Source organism: Nilaparvata lugens, chromosome 13 (genome assembly GCF_014356525.2).
Source record: "Nilaparvata lugens isolate BPH chromosome 13, ASM1435652v1, whole genome shotgun sequence".
Taxonomy (NCBI): domain Eukaryota; kingdom Metazoa; phylum Arthropoda; class Insecta; order Hemiptera; family Delphacidae; genus Nilaparvata; species Nilaparvata lugens.
Genome location: NC_052516.1, coordinates 1,546,370 through 1,563,151, shown reverse-complemented (window position 1 = coordinate 1,563,151; position 16,782 = coordinate 1,546,370). Strand labels below are relative to the sequence as shown.

At 29.9% G+C, this 16,782-nt stretch overlaps 1 protein-coding gene and 1 long non-coding RNA gene across 6 annotated transcripts in view; one reads left to right on the top strand and one right to left on the bottom strand.

Moving 5' to 3' along the window:
* The window catches only part of LOC111054749 (elongation of very long chain fatty acids protein AAEL008004), a 31,826-nt gene extending 19,087 nt beyond the window's left edge, over window positions 1-12,739 (top strand). The window contains exons 4-6 of one of the 5 annotated variants that reach the window (XM_039439548.1): window positions 2,116-2,221; window positions 7,928-8,064; window positions 9,448-12,739. In XM_039439548.1, the coding sequence (XP_039295482.1) occupies window positions 2,116-2,221; window positions 7,928-8,064; window positions 9,448-9,618 (414 nt within the window). In that variant the 3' untranslated portion in view covers window positions 9,619-12,739. Of the gene's footprint in view, window positions 1-2,115; window positions 2,222-5,105; window positions 5,243-7,927; window positions 8,065-9,447 lie in introns of all 5 variants that reach the window. The other 4 variants (XM_039439549.1, XM_039439547.1, XM_039439550.1 and 1 more) reach the window with 4 other exon arrangements.
* A 377-nt stretch (window positions 12,740-13,116) lies between these two features.
* On the bottom strand, window positions 13,117-15,231 carry LOC120353969. The gene is made up of 2 exons (XR_005572699.1): window positions 13,673-15,231; window positions 13,117-13,360 (listed from the first exon to the last, which is right to left on the bottom strand). It is a non-coding gene; the product is annotated as an uncharacterized LOC120353969 (long non-coding RNA).
* Between the last annotated feature and the right edge of the window lie 1,551 nt (window positions 15,232-16,782).

Below are 16,782 nucleotides of genomic sequence, written 5' to 3'. Positions count from 1 at the left end.
GTTATCATTATCATATATTTCAACATTTTTAGCGGAGTTTGTATGTTCATTTATTGCAACAAATATATATGTTCTTTAATATGTCTGTCTGTTACAGAGTTATCTAACTACGAGTCAGATATTTTGTCTGATCATATTTGCAAAGTCTAGGTAGAATTTGCATGCCGTGACAGTTTGGTAAAATTCAATATTACGTCAACATTTTTCATCAATCATCAGCTATTTCATTCGTAGTTGAATCGCTTTTCTAGTTTATCATTTTCCTGAAAATATTTATTTCCTACACATTTTTTTCGGTATGATTTTTATCCCCTTTACAAAATTTTCTGGCATTATGTTTTATTCCTTTCAAACAGTTTTTGATGATCGAATTATATGAGGTACAATATAGCTTACTGTACCGTACTGAATTTTGTCACTTATTTGTCTCTCTTTTATAGTAACTATGAAGATAACAACAGTTTACAGATAAATAGATAAGTTCATTTATATTATACTAGCCGTCAGGCTCGCTTCGCTCGCCGTATCCGTCTAGCCAGGGGGCTCCGCCCCCTGGACCCCCGACTGGATTGTCCAAGAATGATATCAGCCGGCTCGCTTCGCTCGCCTGCATTTTTCATTGTTTGAGCATTTTTATCATATGTTAGGACGATCCAGTCGGGGATCCAGACTAAACGTCTGGCTAAACGGATATGGCGAGCGAAGCGAGCCTGACTGCTAGTAATATAATATTCCCAGAATTGAAGTAGCAGTGCCCAATCAATTTTTCCGCGATAAATGCATTTAAATCTTCAACTTGGTACCAACCTAACAAAGTCAACTCAACTTAATGCCAACCTGACAAAATTATTAATTTAGTTGCCAGTTAACAACTGTTTCGAAGAGGTACTCTATCTAGATTATAGTTCTATAGTAACATGTGATATGGAAATTTCAATTATAATTAAGAGATTGGGAGAAGAAGAATATACATGCTAAAGGACGAACTTTAAACCCTTAAAACAACCCTTAGAGTTAAAATATTGCCAAAAGATTTCTTAGTGCGCCTCTAAAGGGCCAACTGAACATACCTACCAAATTTGAACGTTTTTGGTCCGGTAGATTTTTAGTTATGCGAGTGAGTGAGTGAGTGAGTCAGTGCCATTTCGCTTTTATATATATAGATAGATGATTTGTGTAAATATCAATAATTATTCCAACGGTTTATAGTACGTTTAAATCTCTGTTGTAGTTCATACACTGTGTTACTAGTAAATATTTGAAAAAACACTTACTTTTCTTGGAGTATTGAGGAATGCATTTCACTCCTGAAGAGGAGCTTCATCAGCCTCAAGAAGCTCCCCCATGAAATGCAATCCTCAATACTCCAACAAAAGTAAGTGTTCTTTTCAAATATCTACTAGTAACACAGTGTCAGAACTACAACAGAGTTAATATTTACAGTTTCGTCATGGAAAGCAACATCACGTTTAAATCACTTCAACCCTATCTCTCTATCACTCTCTACTCTAATACTCTTCACTCTTAACAATTATTAGGTACTCATAATACTACTTTTTACTCCACCAATTATTAGGTACTCCATAATACTATTCTTGGAGACTTCGATGGTAGCAAGCATTCAAAAGACACACCAGTTTTTAATGTAAGACTTTTGTCTCAAATTGAGACGCGAATCGACGCGAACAAGAAATGTCAAGTGTTCGATTTCTTATACGTTTAGTGGTAGTTTCTCTCTATTTTTTCACCTTCCAACTATCTTATGAAGTGGAGTGTATTTGTTGGTAGAATCAGAGTGTATCGATACTCAAGATATACGATCGATTAGTATTATTCCATAGTTTTATCTTTTTCTCCCCCGAACTCAAAATATTGCTTCGCTCCACTGTTTTCGTATCTGTATTTTATATATTTTGTCAACTTTCTTCAATCAATATTGCCTTTATTTACTGTTCCCTGTCTGTTTTCTGGTACAGTTTTATCTTTTTCCCCGAACTCAATATACTCGCTTTGCTCCACTGTTTTCGTATCTGTATTTTATGTGTTTTGTTAACTTTCTTTAACCAATATTGCCTTCATTTACTGTTCTCTGTCTGTTTTCTGGTGTGTTTGAAGGTCTTCTTTGTGCTGCGCAAAAAAGATAACCAGATATCGTTGCTGCATCTCTACCATCACTCTCTCACACCCATTGAGACCTGGATCTGCGTTAAATTCATTGCAGGTAACCGATATTGGAGAGGGGATAAAATAATAGTTGCATGAGGAAAATGTACCAATGTGATATTGTATAATCTCAACAAAATGTATGAAGGGTTAACTGTAAGAGAGGGCCGGCAGCCCTAACTCCACCCTCCTAGGTTTTTAATAAAGGTAGCGAATCAATCAATGAAAACTACTCCATCATTTTTATTGCCCTTGGGATTATTGATTAAAGTCTCAGTAATGAAAGTTGAATTCATCTGAGGAATTCAAAAACTACAACTTTGATGAAGGATAAACTAACTAAGGTAACTCAACGATAGACGTTAAGTCTAAAAAAAAACGTTAAACATTGGATAAACGTTTGTCTCTAGGATAGACTAGATAACTCAAAACTTAGAGAAACAATAGCATAAGTAGATATCCCATGGTATAGGGCGTTTATGTCGCAACTTTTACTGTTATCTCAAGCCGATAGTTCATGTAATTCTCTCCCGTGAAGCTGTGTGACAATGGTAGTCTCTCATATTGGGACGTTCATACACTCTCACCCCAACAAAACAGTAAAACAATAATCAACAGTAATCGGCTTGAGGTAACAGTAAAAGTTGCGACATAAACGCCCTATTCCATGGGATATCTACTTACGCTATTGTTCGGCTATTGTTTAGTAATCGGTTGAGATAACAGTAAAAGTTGCGACATAAACGCCCTATTCCATGGGATATCTACTTACGCTATTGTTTCGGCTATTGTTTAGTAATCGGTTTGAGATAACAGTAAAAGTTGCGACATAAACGCCCTATTCCATGGGATATCTACTTACGCTATTGTTTCGGCTATTGTTTAGTAATCGGTTTGAGATAACAGTAAAAGTTGCGACATAAACGCCCTATTCCATGGGATATCTACTTACGCTATTGTTTCGGCTTTGTTTAGTAATCGGTTTGAGATAACAGTAAAAGTTGCGACATAAACGCCCTATTCCATGGGATATCTACTTATGCTATTTCAGATACCGTTTGTCAGAACCGTTCACCATTTCAATTCCTACCTGAATAGAACAATGAGATTGTACAATAGACTAAACCCATTCCTTGACCCCTTCTATGAACGCTTCAATACATTCAAAAAATCTTGTGAAAAATTATGCTGCTCAATTGATGAATAAATTATTATTTTTGAGCTCTACTAACTCTCCATTTTTTCAACTGTTTCTTCTTTCTTTTTATTTAAATATTTTTCATCCTATACCCTTTTACTAACTTTCTGAATCTGACCAATATATCGTTCTCTTCTAATCTTATTAGTTATAGCCTACTGAATTGTGAATATTCAATGAATTGCGATATTATTTTCTTTTCTCTTGTTTTCTTTTTTAATTGTAACGTTACACTATCAAATGTGTCATTAAGGCTCGTACTGGAGTTTGTCTGTGAGCCTTTCTATGTTTTTATGGAATAAATAATAAATAATAAATAAATAAATAAATGAATAAATAAATAATAAATAAATAAATAAATAATAAATAAATAAATAAATAAATAATAAATAATAAATAAATAAATAAATAAATAAATAAATAAATAAATAAATAAATAAATAATAAATAAATAATAAATAAATAAATAAATAAATAAATAAATAAATAAATAAATAAATAAATAAATAAATAAATAAATAAATAAATAAATAAATAAATAAATAAATAAATAAATAAATGAATAAATAAATAAATAATAAATAAATAAATAAATGATAAAAATAAATAAATAAATAAATAAATAAATAATAAATGAATAAATAAACATTCCACTATAGAGTCTATGTGAATGGATGCATTAAACTACGGTACTTTGTTTGGATTACAGAAGTACTTTCGTTTAAAGTATTATTTTACCATTTGGAAACCTCCGTTGAACAATAACGTTTAGTAACGAAAGTATCTTTTTATAGGATCTTTCCTCCTTTATGTTCAAACTTTGCTATTATTAACTTCCCCCTCTTTGAAATTTGAAAATTGGAATAATTGACAAATTCTTCTTGACAATGAAAGCCAAGGACTAAATGTCAGACATGTTGAGAAACATGAAGAGTTCAGGAGATTTCAAACTCTCTTATTCTTTCTTTTTTTCTCTATAATTCTTATTATTCTATTAAGAGATTATTTCCTTATGTGGTTGTGATGTAAATGCATTAGAATATTGTATAGGAGGGTGAAGTGGGAGAAAGGGCCGGCTGCGTTCTAACTTCACCCTCCAGGTTAAAATAAAGGCAGCCTATCTATCTATCTTTCTCACTCTCTGTCTCTCTTAGAATAAAAGACAGCCTATCTATCCATCTCTCTCTCTCTCTCTCTCTCTCTCTCTCTCTCTCTCTCTCTCTCTCTCTCTCTCTCTCTCTCTCTCTCTCTCTCTCTCTCTCTATCTCTCTATTGTATTATTTTCAGTTCTTAATTTTCAATTTCTATTTATATCTTAATAATAATTTTGGTTTTCTATTTTTTCTTTCAACATTGATTATTATTCTGTATTTCAATAAAATCTATCAACCTTGTTTGTAATATTGTATATATTCCTTTCTCAATTTGTATTTGTTCAATCTTGAATTATTCAGCATTGTATTGGAGGGTTGAGTGTAAGAGAGGGCCGGCTGCGCCCTAACTCCGCCCTCCTGGGTGAAAATAAAGGCAGCTATTCTATTCTATTCTATTCTATTCTATTCTCTCTCTTTTGTACAATTGAACCCTACAGATTTCAGTCTCTTTTCTAAAACCATTGTTTTTCTGGTCTTATATGTGCAAATTTTCACTGTATGTCAGTCCTTCCTCTTTTACTTTGTGTATGAAAGTGTGACTTATATCAAGTTGAAAATTGAGAATTAAAATCAAAATTGAAAACTTACAGGAGGACACGGTACCTTCTCGAATCTGATCAACAACATCGTGCATGTAATCATGTACACATATTACATGATCTCAGCAATGGGACCTCAGTACCAGAAGTACTTATGGTGGAAGAAACATCTCACCACGTTACAACTGGTAAATTCTATCATAAAAATCATTCAAACTAAAAATAGAACTGTATGGAATTTTGATGAACAATACTGAAAAATAGAATGTTTCAAGGGAAACTAATAAATATCAAAAGTTCAATCAAATCAAACCAAAATTTTCATTCACAACTCAAAACAATTGAGGGTCCTGCCAAACCCTTAGTTTTAAGGGAGACTATATAATGATTCCATGTAAGATGTGATGGAGAAAATCAAACTAAATAGAACTGTATGAATTTTTGTTGGACAATGTAGAAAAATCGAAGGCTCTAAGGGAAACTAATAGAAATAAAAGGTTTCAATGGAAACTAATGATTCCATGTAAGATTTGTAATAGATGTGATAGAGAAGATCAAACTAAATAGAATAGCTGTATGGATTTTTGATGGGCAATGCCGAAAAATCAAAGGTTTTTAACAAAAATCAAAAGTTTTCAACTAGGTGATAAAAATCGAAGGTTTTAATGGAAACTAATGATTCCATGTAATATGTATATGTAATGGAGAAGATCATACTAAATAGAACTGTATGAGTTTTTGATGGACAATGTCGAAAAATCTAAGGCTCCAAGGGGAACTAATAAAAATCAAAGGTTTTAAGGGTAACTGATGATTCCATGTAAGATTTATAATAGATGTGACAGAGAAGATCAAATTGAATAGAACTGTATGAGTTTTTGATGAACAATGTCAAAAAATCGAAGGCTCTGATGGGAACTATTGAAAATCAGAGGTTTCAAAGGATGCTAATGATTCCATGTAATATGTAAGGGAGAAAAGAGTATCCATGATTATTGTGTATAGAAACTCAAAATCTTTGATAGCCTTCAATGTTACTGTATGGAGAAGAGTAGCCTATTCATTATTATTGTATGTGAATTAAAAATTCTGTGGGTAGATGACACAAGCTGATGTCATGATTTGTAAACTTTTCAGGAGAGCAATAATTTCAAAGTTTGGCATAGCTGCAAAAATTATCATCTATCATATTTTTTCATACCCATTTTACACTAATATAATCAGCTGATCTTTGACTATTTAAATATAAAATATCAAGGAATAAAACATTCATTCAAATTAACTATTGAGAATTTTTGCAAGTGATGTCAGATATATCATGTTTTGCCATCTGCCAAATGTTTCAAATCACAATGTAACAGTATAGGAAATATCTAAAAATCGATATTAAGAAATTGAATATATTTTTTAACAATTAATTGATATTATTTACAAGTATTGGTAAAATTCAATATTACGTCAACATTTTTCATCAATCATCAGCTATTTCATTCGTAGTTGAATCGCTTTTCTAGTTTATCATTTTCCTGAAAATATTTATTTCCTACACATTTTTTTCGGTATAATTTTTTATCCCCTTCACAAAATTTTCTGGCATTATATTTTATTCCTTTCAAACAGTTTTTGATGATCGAATTATATATGAGGTACAATATAGCTTACTGTACCGTACTGAATTTTGTCACTTATTTGGCTCTCTTTTATAGTAACTATGAAGATAACAACAGTTTACAGATAAATAGATAAGTTCATTTATATTATATGTGTTGAGTAAATTAATAGAATATTATCCATGAGCACATTGTTGAATTTCAGGGCTACTCTTAAATTAAAAATAATATTGGATAATGGCATTATATAGCCACTTTAAAGGAATAGAAGAACTTTTTAAAGGAAAAAATTCGTACGGCTTTTAAGGAGTGCCACTCCTATGGTATACCACTCCTAGTAAGCTACCTATTTTATTATTCATTTGAAAACCTTATTTTTGCACATGAATACGCTAAAAAAACCACTCAACTCATTACATAGAAGCTCTCAATTCCTATGTCTTTCCACAATGTTAGATTTAGCCTCTTTATAAAAATAATTAAGTTATTCATATATTGGAATACATCAACTCATACAGTACCTACAGTGCCTATAATTGTACCGATACTTACTAAGGCTAGGCGCACACCAGTTAGTCAAGACAAGACATGATCAGACACGTTTAGTCACAATACTTCACATAGCTGCTTAATGACGCAACTCACACGGATTAGTCATTGCAATTAGGCATGTCTCCATAAGCAACAATGTGAAGTATTGTGACTAAACGTGTCTGATCATGTCTTATTATTTATTTTTTTATTTATTTATTTATACGTGGATACAATAACAAATCATATATTATATATTATATTTTATTATATTTATTAAATATGATTGGGAAGGAACAACAGGCTTGGCCCAAACTATTCCATTCCCAAATTTTGATTACGTGTCCAAAAAATAGGTTATGTTTCTTCTGTAAGAAGTTCAAGCTCAACTTTCGTCCAAAAATAAATATGAGATGCAAATTTTAAATTTAGAAAAATTAAAACACCAAATTATAGTTAAATATTACACTTAATTATCACTGCACATTGTATTAATTAAGTTATTTTATGAATTTTGAAGCCAAAAATACACACAAATTCCCACTAAGAACAGCTAAGAACAATAATTGTCTTGTCTTGTATTGACTAACTGGTGTGCGCTTAGTCTAATTTTCTACTTCATCTCAGAGTACTAGAGTGTGATTCAGCTTACTAATTTTCTACTTCATCCTAGTATACTGCAGTGTAGTTTATACTGAGTTGAAAATTAAAATCGAAATTGAAAACTTACAGGAGGACACGGTACCTTCTCGAATCTGATCAACAACATCGTTCATGTAATTATGTACACCTACTACATGATCTCAGCAATGGGACCTCAGTACCAGAAATACCTATGGTGGAAGAAACATCTCACCACGTTACAACTGGTAAATTCAATCATATAAATTCAAACTATAAAATTAAAATCAATTTACTATGAAGGCTGTGCAAAGGCTAATAATAAACTTCCTACTGGTGATATTTTTTAAAGTTTTTCGATTTGTATATCATCAAGCTATCAAAATGAAAAAGGTTTCTCAGGATAACATTTTTTTCCCGATAATTCCTTTTTGAGATATGAGCGCCTAAAGTTTAATTTTTTGGGACCGAGCATTTCAAGTTCGGTAAGAGATAAATCCATGAGATTAAGAGGATAGATTCTTCATGGTATTGTTGATTTAATAAAACAAAAATTTTCTGAGAATATTGATTTTTGAGAAAGTTATTCAAATTACCAAAAATAACTCAACGTAGAGTTGTTTTTTTGGTCATTTTTAATGAATTGAATAACTTTCTCAAAAATTGATATTATCAGAATTTTTTTTTTTCTATTAAATCAACAATACCATGAAGAATCTATCCTCCAAATCTCATGGATTTATCTCTTACCGAACTTGAAATTTTCTGTCCCAAAAATTTAAACTTTAGGCGCTCATATCTCAAAAAGTCCTGAGAAACCTTTTTCATTTTGATAGCTGCATGATTTATATGATAATGATAAATGATAATGATAGAAAATGATAGCACAAATCGAAAAACTTTGAAAAATATCACCAGTAGAAAGTTTATTATTAGCCTTTGCACAGCCTTAAGTGAAATGAATAAATAAATATCTAGAAACCATAATGGCTCAGGTCTATAGTGAGATCCATGTTATAATAATGGCAATGGATAAAGATGGGAGAACATCGTTGCCAAATCTCTGCCTTCCATATAAGATAGCAGATACATGCAAATCTAATGCAATATCGACAGTCCATTCTTGTTGTTGAAAAATAATTATTAAATTTTATTCACCAAGAGATTAAATTTTTCAATGATTTAACAATAAATATCCGTGATTGAGTTTAAATATTCTTTTAATCAATTTTTAAAAAATATTGTATTTCATTCACCAAGATTTTTTTTTCAACGATTTAACAATAAATATCCGTGACTAAGTTTAAATAATTATTCTTTTAATCAATCATATCTCCACATTATTGAAAAGTTTACGGCAACGTCGCGGAGGTAGAGAAAGATAGCGATATCTGCTTTGTCGAATAATAGACAAGGAAAGCAACACCAATGTTAATAATTTTCAATGCCATTATAACGTGGAGCTCACCTACAGTATAGTCCAATTAGAACTCAAAATGATATTTTCACTGTATCGGTCATTTTCACTGTCAATGATATGTAAGAATCCAGGTCAACTGTCGATGTTATAGTGCAAATTTTCATTCAATCTTATTATTTTTTAATTTTTTATTTTATGTTTCAATTTTCAGTTGCAGTTCACTCTAGTTTTCTTTCACTCAGCGCAAGTCCTAATCTTCGACTGCGGGTACCCCAAGCTAGTGGCCGCCCTTCTTCTAGTACATTCTACGATATTCTTCGTCCTCTTCTTCGACTTCTACCAACAGGCCTACAAGAGAAGTCAAAAAGCTAAATTGCAGTGAAAATTTCATCCAAAAACTGAGAAACATTTTAGAGTGCAGTGAAAATTTAATCCAAAAACTGAACATTTCAGATTATAGTGAAAATTTCATTCAAAGACTCATCAAAACACTGATAAATATGTTAGATGTATAAATTAAGTTAATTGAAATTATGTGAGTTGATCATGATATTATCACCTAGGTAGGCTACCTAGAAGTATACAAAAGAGAAGTCAAAAAGCTAAATTGCAGTGAAAATTTCATCCAAAAACTGAGAAACATTTTAGAGTGCAGTGAAAGTTTTATCCAAAAACTGAACATTTCAGATTACAGAGAAAATTTCACTCAAAGACTCATCACAACACTGATAAATATGTTAGATGTATTAAGGTTATTGAAATTATGTGAGTTGACCATGATATCAGCTAGGTACCTAGAAGTATACAAAAGAGAAGTCAAAAAGCTAGATTGCAGTGAAAGTTTTCTCTCAATATTGAAATCTCAATTGATTTCAAACAAATAAATCTTGATTTTATCTCAATATAAAATTGAAGCATTGAGCTTTATGTTGAATATATCAAGGCTCATAAAATTATGTTATAATAATAATAATATCGAGTGACCTGGCTGGCTGAGGTCTGGTGTCAGAGTTTTCAGGTCGCAACTGATCAATTTCAGGGCCTCTGACATGACCTAACGACTGCTTTTTAGGCAGCCGGGACCGGCTTTTAATTTCATAAAATTATGTTGATTTTACACTGTTTTGATCAACTCTTATTAAGGAATTGATGATTTTGTTTATGCTGGGTTGCACTAAACGGGGTTTACCTTAACCCTAGATCAGCGATGTGCTATGTTATGAGTTATGTTCAGGGATCTGCTAAGTAGTTATAACTTGTAAGATCAACTGATTTGAAATAGTTGATCCTGGTTGGAGCAACCCTGGTTTAGACATTTGGAAGTTAAAATCGACGGTTATTTATAATCGGAGGTTGGCAATTGATCAGATTATGACAATTTGTATGAAAATCAGAGAACTGATTTCTTGAAATTTATGTATTTATGATTGAGAGATCATGATTGAAGAATATTGATTTATTAAGGGTTGTAAAATTATAATCAATATTTAACTTCCAATCATAGTGATGATCAGGCTACCTGAAGACTATTCTCGATTTCTTTCAATATTTGGAATTGAAATTATTGATTTAATTCCAACAACATCAATAATTATTGATAGAATACCGTAATGATTCAAATAATTGAATCGATTGATTATACTATTTGATCGTTGTCTTGAATCAATTTAGATTGTTGTTAACTATGATTACACAAAGTCATTTCTACTGTTGATTGACTTATTTTAATAATTGATAGTTCAATGATTATTATTTCAATCATAGATAGTTCCATGACAATTAATATCATTCTCTTTCGCTGATAGAAATGAGAACTGATTCTTTTTATCTCGGTTAAGAGTTGACCAATGATCAGCTAATTGGTGATCAAAATCTAGTGAGACATATAGCAAAGACTTGAAGACGATTAGTTATCTATTTTATTAAGAATTTATAGTTTAGACTCAGTTAGAATTAATGATTTATTAAAATCAACTATGTATAAATGACTAAACTATGAAATAGTCTTCTATGATAGATAACTTTGTTGCAGTGTAATATAGATCTAATATTTCACAAGTACTAATATGATAGATTTTGAATTGTTATTTTACGTCAATATTTATTTCTAGTGAGATCGTAATTTTACAATAGAAAAGTTATTAAAAGTACAAGTATTTTAATAGTTTGATTGTAGAATAATGATTTGAATAGATATTATGATTGGATGCTGTATTTTCCAACCGTTATCAAAATTATTAATTTTTTAGTATATTCTACTCGTGGTAATCAAATATTTAATACACTAAAACGAATTCAAACCAAGGAAAGATTTATTCATCTTCTCTATGTGTTGTACATTAATAACTCAAGTCAAATTTGTTGACTACTTTTTTGATTGTCTGAAGTGAAATAAGTAGCAATATAAAGACAAAATCCGATAATCAAACTCTTTACTGGATTAAATTATACTTTTTGTAAACAAATATTCTACAGTTAATATTATATTGTAATTTTTCTTGCCAAAATTTGTGATTTATTGTTCATCATAGAAACCTTAATAATTTATTTTCTAAAAATATGTAGCCTATCTTTACAATTTTTTAAAGGATTTCTCCTTTATAAGTAAGTAACTTGAAATAAGTAACTAGGACAAAATCTGATAATCAAACTCATTACTAGATTAGATTTATGAAATTATACTTTTTTTGTAGAAAATATTATACAGTTGATATTATATTGTAATTCTCCTTGCCAAAATTTGTGATACATTGTTCATAATAGAAATCTTAATAATTTATTTTCTAAAAATATGTATCTTACAATTCTATAAAGGAGAAATCTTGTCTTAAAAAAGATTAAGTAGAAATACTTTGCTCAAACATTTTGCTAATCAAGAACAGAACACCGTACTAAAGTTTTACAGATTTTTCAGAATTAGTATTTTAGAATTTTTTTAGAAAAACAATTTTTCGATAGTCTGAGAATGATTCAAAATTTTGCTCAAAATGTTCTTACAAAATATAGATTCTATGAAGTATTTTAAGCGATATTATCACTCAATCTTTGAATTTTCGTTATAAATTATACAATATTTACTGTATTTGAGAGTAGATAACTGTCATTACAACCTCTTCACCTTTTTTTCAAGACTTTTTAACCTAGTTTTAAAGCATATTAGCAATGTATTTGAAGAGCTTACACATTAAGCTTTATAAAAATCAATAAAACTAGATTATAGGAACTAACATAATAATTAAGTTAAGTTTTGCTTTCACCCAAATAAAAGATATATCGGCATTTAATCAGGACTATACACTAGTGTATAAATTATATATTGTTTTAATCATTGTTGTATGTACTTGAATGATGAAAATTGTGTGTACCTTATACTTTGATAGTATTATTGAAACAGTACATCTTTATTGGATAATTGATTAGTATAAACTGTGTATATTTTTTCAATTTCATTGTTTTTATTTATAATTCACTTGTATTATTAATAAAAATGTGTACAGAAATCATTGCTTTGTACTTCTCATTCAATTTTATTCATTTATTTATTCATTTCATTGACAATATTACAAATCATAATTATAATAAATATAATATGATTGGGAGAAGACAACAGGCATAGCCAAAACAGTCTTCTCCCAATTTTTTACAAATAAAAGTTTCAAAAAAGAATAAGGTTAAAATTTCACTTTCACTTCAAAAAGTCCAATTTCCACTTCAAAACTAATGACTAAACTAAAAATTTAGAATTTTGATATTTAAAAACTGATTAAAAACAAAAATATTTCACTCAAATCTCTACAAATTGGAATTTTTTGAGTAATTTTGTTAAGGAAATTTAGTTTTTCTAGACAGGGTCGGTGGATAGGGAAAAAATAACAACGAGTTTTTAAATTCTCTATAAATGAATTTATTATAGTAATCATCCTATAAAAATAATTATATTTTAATAGTTTGGTTAAACATATTCAGAACCAATAATATTAATTACTATACTACATACAAGGCATACTACCTAATTTTATACGTTTAGTTTACAATAATTGGAAATAGCATTACAAATTAAAGTGAGAGGTAATCCTAAGAAGCATAATCAGTACAAAGTGATATACAACTAAATGGTTCGGAACCTACCTATAAATTCATTCATTTATTTATTGTACAAAATACTACAATTATAATATAATTATGACATTGAAGGAAAAACTAGGCTGAGCCTGTACTATTTCTCTCCAAAAATTTTGATAGAAATTTAGGTCAAAAGGTTGAGGTTATAATATCACACAATTCGTTACTTGATTTTTGGTCCAGGAATAATGATTTGAAGATTTTGAATTTTGAAGGTTGACTTCAAATGAATCGAAGAATGTATCACAATGAATAAAAAACTTGAGAAATATTACACTTATTTAAAAAATTTGAATACAAAATCACAAACCTACCCACTATAAATGTAGTTCCATCAAATATATTATTTTGCATTACTCAAGCACAAGTCGAAAGTTCTTACGGAAATCATCCTTGACAAAAATGAGAGCAATAATGAAGAATACGAATTGAAAATAAAATAATTTTATGAAAAAATGTTTCATCAATGATTTGAATAAATTGCTTGCGAAATTCTCTCAAATTGTCAACATTATTTGAATGAGATAATTGGTGTTATTTAAAAGGAATAAAGCTAGCGGTATAAAGTAAATCTCACTTAAAAGGCGATTGATTTCGAATTTAAAAACAAATTTAATGCATGGAAAATGTAAAATCAATAATTAGTTGAATGAAGTAAAGGATTTAACAGTTCAAAACAACTTCAGAATTTATTTTATTACAAAATATACTATCAGGTATACAGGAGTTTACGTCTCCAGAACCCAAAATTTAATGATTGATAATACAATATATTTATTACTCTTATTCAAATTTTAAATACATTTCAACTTGTTAATCGTCAAAAAGATCTTAATTGTCGACATCTTTTTCAAATTGTATTACAAATATCAATGCTAAAGCTCTGTTTATTACAAAAACTTGATTATAGTTTTCTACAGTTTCTAAGCTAATTCCGTGTTTTCAAGTTATTTCATCCATATAACCAAACCAACTCTTTGCTATAAAAATAAACAGAGGAATTATATGAACAAATTATTGAAAAATTACATCCATTTTCCTATTATATTCTACTGTTGGGAAGATAGTGTCTCTCAATTTTATACAATTTTCTCATTTTTATAAATAATGTTCTCATTTCTTTGTCTTTCGATCATAAAATACAAAATTGTGTCAATTTCAATTCATATAACCAAAATACAAAATAACATATAACCATAACATATAAAATACAAAATTGTGTCAATTTCAATTCATATAACCAACTATCTGCTATCAAAATAAACAGAGTTATATGAACAAGTTTATTAGAAAATACATAAATTTATTATATTGCTATCAAAATAAACAGAGTTATATGAACAAGTTTATTAGAAAATACATAAATTTTCCTATTATATTCTACAGTTGGGAAGATATAGGTAGTGTCTCTCAATCTATACATGAAATAAACAGAGTTATATGAACAAGTTTATTAGAAAATACATCAATTTTCCTATTATATTCTACTGTTGGGAAGATATAGTGTCTCTCAATCTATACATGATTAGTATTCTCATTTCTTTGTCTTTTGATCATAAAATACAAACTTTGTCAAATACAAGATAAAATTTGGAACATTCATGAAATTACAAACACTGGATTATTAACATTTTTAATCGTTGTAACAATATTAGTACATTTTTAATCGTATTCAGTACCCTGAATAGAAATATGTTTTGAATCAAAAATATATATAATTATACTCACTAATATATATCATAAAATACAAACTTTGTCAAATACAAGATAAAATTTTGAACATTCATGAAATTACAAACACTGGATTATTAACATTTTTAATCGTTGTAACAATATTAGTACATTTTTAATCGTATTCAGTACCCTGAATAGAAATATGTTTTGAATCAAAAATATATATAATTATACTCAATAATATATATCATAAAATACAAACTTTGTCAAATAAAAGATAAAATTTTGAACATTCATGAAATTACAAACACTGGATTATTAACATTTTTAATCGTTGTAACAATATTAGTACATTGTTAATCGTATTCAGTAAAAAACTACAAAAATATGAAATCAACTGTTGCTAGTAGAAGAGATTCAATTCAAGCTGTCAGCATTGTTTATATGGGAAGCATTGAAGTCTTAAATAAGGAATGCTGACAGATTGAAACACAAATCTCACCACACCAAGTTCTGAACCCTACTAAATACATTCCCAACTCGCAAACAAAATTCATGTTTTTTTTTAGAAAAGTCTACCACACACTATTCAAACAAATTCATCTATATATATAAAAGCGAAATGGCACTCACTCACTCACTCGCATAACTAAAAATCTACCGGGCCAAAAACGTTCAAATTTGGTAGGTATGTTCAGTTGGCCCTTTAGAGGCGCACTAAGAAATCTTTTGGCGATATTTTAACTCTAAGGGTGGTTTTTAAGGGTTTAAAGTTCGTCTTTTAGCATGTATATTCTTCTTCTCCCAATCTTTTAATTATAATTGAAATTTCCATATCATATGTTACTATAGAACTATAATCTAGATAGAGTACCTCTTCGAAACAGTTGTTAACTGGCAACTAAATTAATAATTTTGTCAGGTTGGCATTAAGTTGAGTTGACTTTGCTAGGTTGGCACCAAGTTGAAGATTTAAATGCATTTATCGCGGAAAAATTGATTGGGCACTGCTACTTCAATCCTGGGAATATTATATTACTAGCCGTCAGGCTCGCTTCGCTCGCCATATCCGTTTAGCCAGACGTTTAGTCTGGACCCCCGACTGAATTGTCCTAACATATGATAAAAATGTTCAAATGAAAAATGCAGGCGAGCGAAGCGAGCCTGCTGATCTCATTCTTGGACGATCCAGTCGGGGGTCCAGGGGGTGGAGCCCCCTGGCTAGACGGATATGGCGAGCGAAGCGAGCCTGCTGATCTCATTCTTGGACGATCCAGTCGGGGGTCCAGGGGGTGGAGCCCCCTGGCTAGACGGATATGGCGAGCGAAGCGAGCCTGACGGCTAGTTACTATATAAAATTAACTTTGAACTGTCAGTATTCCTCATAAACAGTATAAAGGCTTCCCATTTAACTAATACTGACAGTATTGGACCATCGTCTAGTGTGGAGTAGCCTTTTCCTTACATTACCGGGCTTTTGATTTTTGTCTACAAAGAAAGGTTTATTACATAGATACATACGTATTTTTGGTTCTAAATTGTTGAAACCTGTTCTCAGTTTGATTCTCAATGTTTATTTTAGATTAAAAATGTGACATTTATTATACATTCCCCAAAAACTAGATATCAATAATTTTTGGGCGGTAAAGTTTTGAAAAGTATCCTGAATTTAATAATGATGATTCTTTTTTCGTGAAGAATCTACAGAGTTCCACTCAGGCCCATGAAGCATTACAATTCTGACATTTCT